The 3,183-nt window shown below is 48.2% G+C and overlaps 1 protein-coding gene across 1 annotated transcript in view; it reads right to left on the reverse strand.

Annotated features, from left to right (window-relative positions):
* LOC311245464 (transcription factor SOX-6-like) overlaps nucleotides 1–3,183 on the reverse strand; it is a gene marked incomplete at its 5' end in the record, with an annotated part of 86,080 nt that overhangs the window by 28,919 nt on the left and 53,978 nt on the right. The window contains 1 exon segment of the mRNA XM_084335306.1: nucleotides 1,482–1,659. Coding sequence (XP_084191432.1) covers nucleotides 1,482–1,659 — 178 coding nt within the window.

Raw genomic sequence — 3,183 nt, forward strand, 5'->3', positions numbered from 1 at the left:
AACTGAAATGTACAGATGAAAAAACAATCTGTTTTTTTGCATGTTGACCAGAAGCAACTCACTGACAATCGACGGTAAATCCTGGGGAAATTGTGATGGAGATAATTTACAGACAGACTTTTGCTGCATAATTTCAGAAAATGTAAACCCAGTTGAGCAGATGGAAGCCTTTATCACCTACGTCGTTACTTATTCACGTTTCCTGTTTAGCACATAAACTCTTTCTTAACATTTCCAAAAACCCAGCGCAAACAAACGTACAAATATATTTGCGCAAATGTGGACGTTTTTTTTCTTTTTCTGCCATTTCCATTAAGCATTTCTAACGTGATACTTCAAAATGCAGATAGAAATGGAAACACAGCTTGTGTGACACAGGATTCATTCACATACTACAGTATATAAAAAGCAGGGAGTAAATTTGCTGCACAAAGTTGGCTTCCCCCCTGGAGTTAATTTACTCTGAAACAAACAACTACAAAGTCTCCTCCCCCTTTGTACACTACTGTACACTTCTGAAGGGGAAAAAAATAAAAGGATGCAAACTTTCCGTCGCCTTCCTCGCTTAATTAGCAGACGAGGAGGAAGTACCGTATGCTTGGGTGGCCGTTAAAATGGGCAAAAAATAGCATAGGAAGGAACACAAACGTTGCGTCCTCAAAGCCACTCCTGAAGAACTGGCGAAATTGTTTTGGGGGGTATAATGAGAGGGTGTAGATTGGCCTTAATAACAGATAGCAGCGGTAGGGGCACACAGGTTTAGCGCAGGCAGACAATGATGCGAGGAAGCTCTTAAAAGCCAAATAACGTGTGCTGGGTTTCACTGTTTCCGCTGTCGGGGTTTTCATTGGGGCTAAATACAGGGCTTTGGACTCCCGTAAAAACAAAAAAAAACACACACACAGGTCTCCTCTTGGGTTGAAGTGTCTCCAGTCTTCCAGATGCATGCAGTGCAGCACTGCTTCTCTTGTCTGTGGGTGGTGGTGGTGGTGGTGGTGGTGTTGGGAGGAGTGAGGTGTTTGGGTGGATAGCATTAGTTGTGTACCGGTTGAAGAGAAAGCGTTACAGTATCTGGAGTGATGTTACATCACCGGATAGTGGTTTGGTTTTTCTAGAAGGATGTACAGGACAAAAATGTATAGAAGCTGTGAGGTAGTGGGTTGTTTTTTGTTGTTGTTGTGTGTGTGTGTGTGTGTGTGTGTGTGTGTGTGTGTGTGTGTGTGTGTGTGTGCGTGTGTGTGTGTGTGTGTGTGTGTGTGTGTGTGTGTGTGTGTGTGTGTGTGTGTGTGTGTGCGTGTGTGTGTGTGTGTGTGTGTGTGTGTGTGTGTGTGTGTGTGTGTGCGTGCGTGCGTGTGTGTGTGTGTGTGTGTGTGTGTGTGTGTGTGTGTGTGTGTGTGTGTGTGTGTGTGTGTGCGTGTGTGTGTGTGTGTGTGTGTGTGTGAGTGCGTGCGTGCGTGTGTGTGTGTGTGCTGGTACCCCACCCAGTGAAGTGTTCCTCCCCATGTGGGGGATGGGGCTGGGGATGCGGCCCTTCCCCAGGCCCATGGGGCTGGTCTTATTCCCAGAGAACAGGCTATGTGAGGGGGAGGTTGGGGACCGGAGGGGCTCGGCGGTCTTGGGTCGAGCTGAGAGGTTGAGAGGCTGAGTTGATCCTTCTTCCTGCGGTGATTGAAAGACAAAAAAGGGTGAAACGTCTGATTGAATACATTGTATGAGCTGCAGTGCAGAATACCTCCAGTACTTCCAGTGAGCGAGGGTCTGTGTTTTGTGTACATGTTGGTGTCCCCCAAGGAACCGCTTAGGGCCCACCACCCATTATTAAGTGCAATTCGCTAAAACGCAGGATACTTTTACCGGCTGATTAGTTTTAGCAGTTCTCATCCCCATCAGGTTTTTGCCATTTACAATTTATTTTCAAACTTGATTGCTCACCGCTTTGTGAAAACCGCCTTTCGGAAAGATTTCAGAGATCCTCTGTATCTACTTAGCCAATCGTGCTTTTGTTCAGCTGTTTCCTCTCTTTATAATCAAAGGTTCATGACCACACCGCCTCACATGAAGAAACCCTTGGAAAAATGGAAGAGCAGCGATGAGCAGAAGAAGGAACGCATGTCAACGCCGCCCGACTAGGCCTCTTGTGTCAGAGGCAGCAAATGCTTAACGAACATGGATCTAATTTGGGGCCGGTCCTGAATCGAGGGAAGTGTTGAGAGCGGAGGGAGGGGGGGGGCAGGCCGGGGGGGGGGTGGTACGCCAGCACACGGAGTAGACAGAGTGTGTGGGGGTTAGCGAAGGGTGGGTGGGGGGGTGGGGGGGGGGGGGAGTGGGTTGGAGGGGCACAACACTACTGTTTGAATGTGGTGAGTTCTGACGCCGGTCTATTGTGATGCTGGTTGCAGCTGTACCCCACACAGACACATGGCTTCCATTATTGCCTCGTCGTGGAGTAAAGATGAGGCGTACGCTCTCGCCAGTGAAGAGGTCTGGGCTCCTGCCAAACAGCAGCCAGCGCCAATGTCATTTTGTGAGTCTGTGTGTGCATGTGTGTGTGTGTGTGTGTGTGTGTGTGTGTGTGTGTGTGTGTGTGTGTGTGTGTGTGTATGTGTGTGTGTGTGTGTGTGTGTGTGTGTGTGTGTGTGTGTGTGTGTGTGTGTGTGTGTGTGTGTGTGAGTGAGCGCACATGTCTGTGTGTGTGTGTGAGTGAGCGCACATGTCTGTGTGTGTGTGTGTGTGTGTGTGTGTGTGAGTGAGCGCACATGTCTGTGTGTGTGTGTGTGTGTGTGTGTGTGAGTGAGCGCACATGTCTGTGTGTGTGTGTGTGTGTGTGTGTGTGTGTGTGTGTGTGTGAGTGAGCGCACATGTCTGTGTGTGTGTGTGTGTGAGTGAGCGCACATGTGTGTGTGTGTGTGTGTGTGTGTGTGTGTGTGTGTGTGTGTGTGTGTGTGTGTGTGTGTGTGTGCAAGCTTAAAATAAGCTGTTTCTAATCGTCGCTAGAGAGTAAAAGGCCATTCGCAGTTGCAAACAACTTCCAAATGTCCACTGCCTCAGGTTGATCTGCCTCACTGCTCACATTAGATTTCCACTCCATTCATTCACTCACGCAATTCAAACAACTTCAGGATACAAAGAGATACCGTAGCAAACAGTTTCAGCTAGTCAAATTCACATTATTTCAACACAGCG

The sequence above is a fragment of the Notolepis coatsorum genome (genome assembly GCF_963971535.1).
Source record: "Notolepis coatsorum genome assembly, chromosome: 18".
NCBI lineage: Eukaryota > Metazoa > Chordata > Actinopteri > Aulopiformes > Paralepididae > Notolepis > Notolepis coatsorum.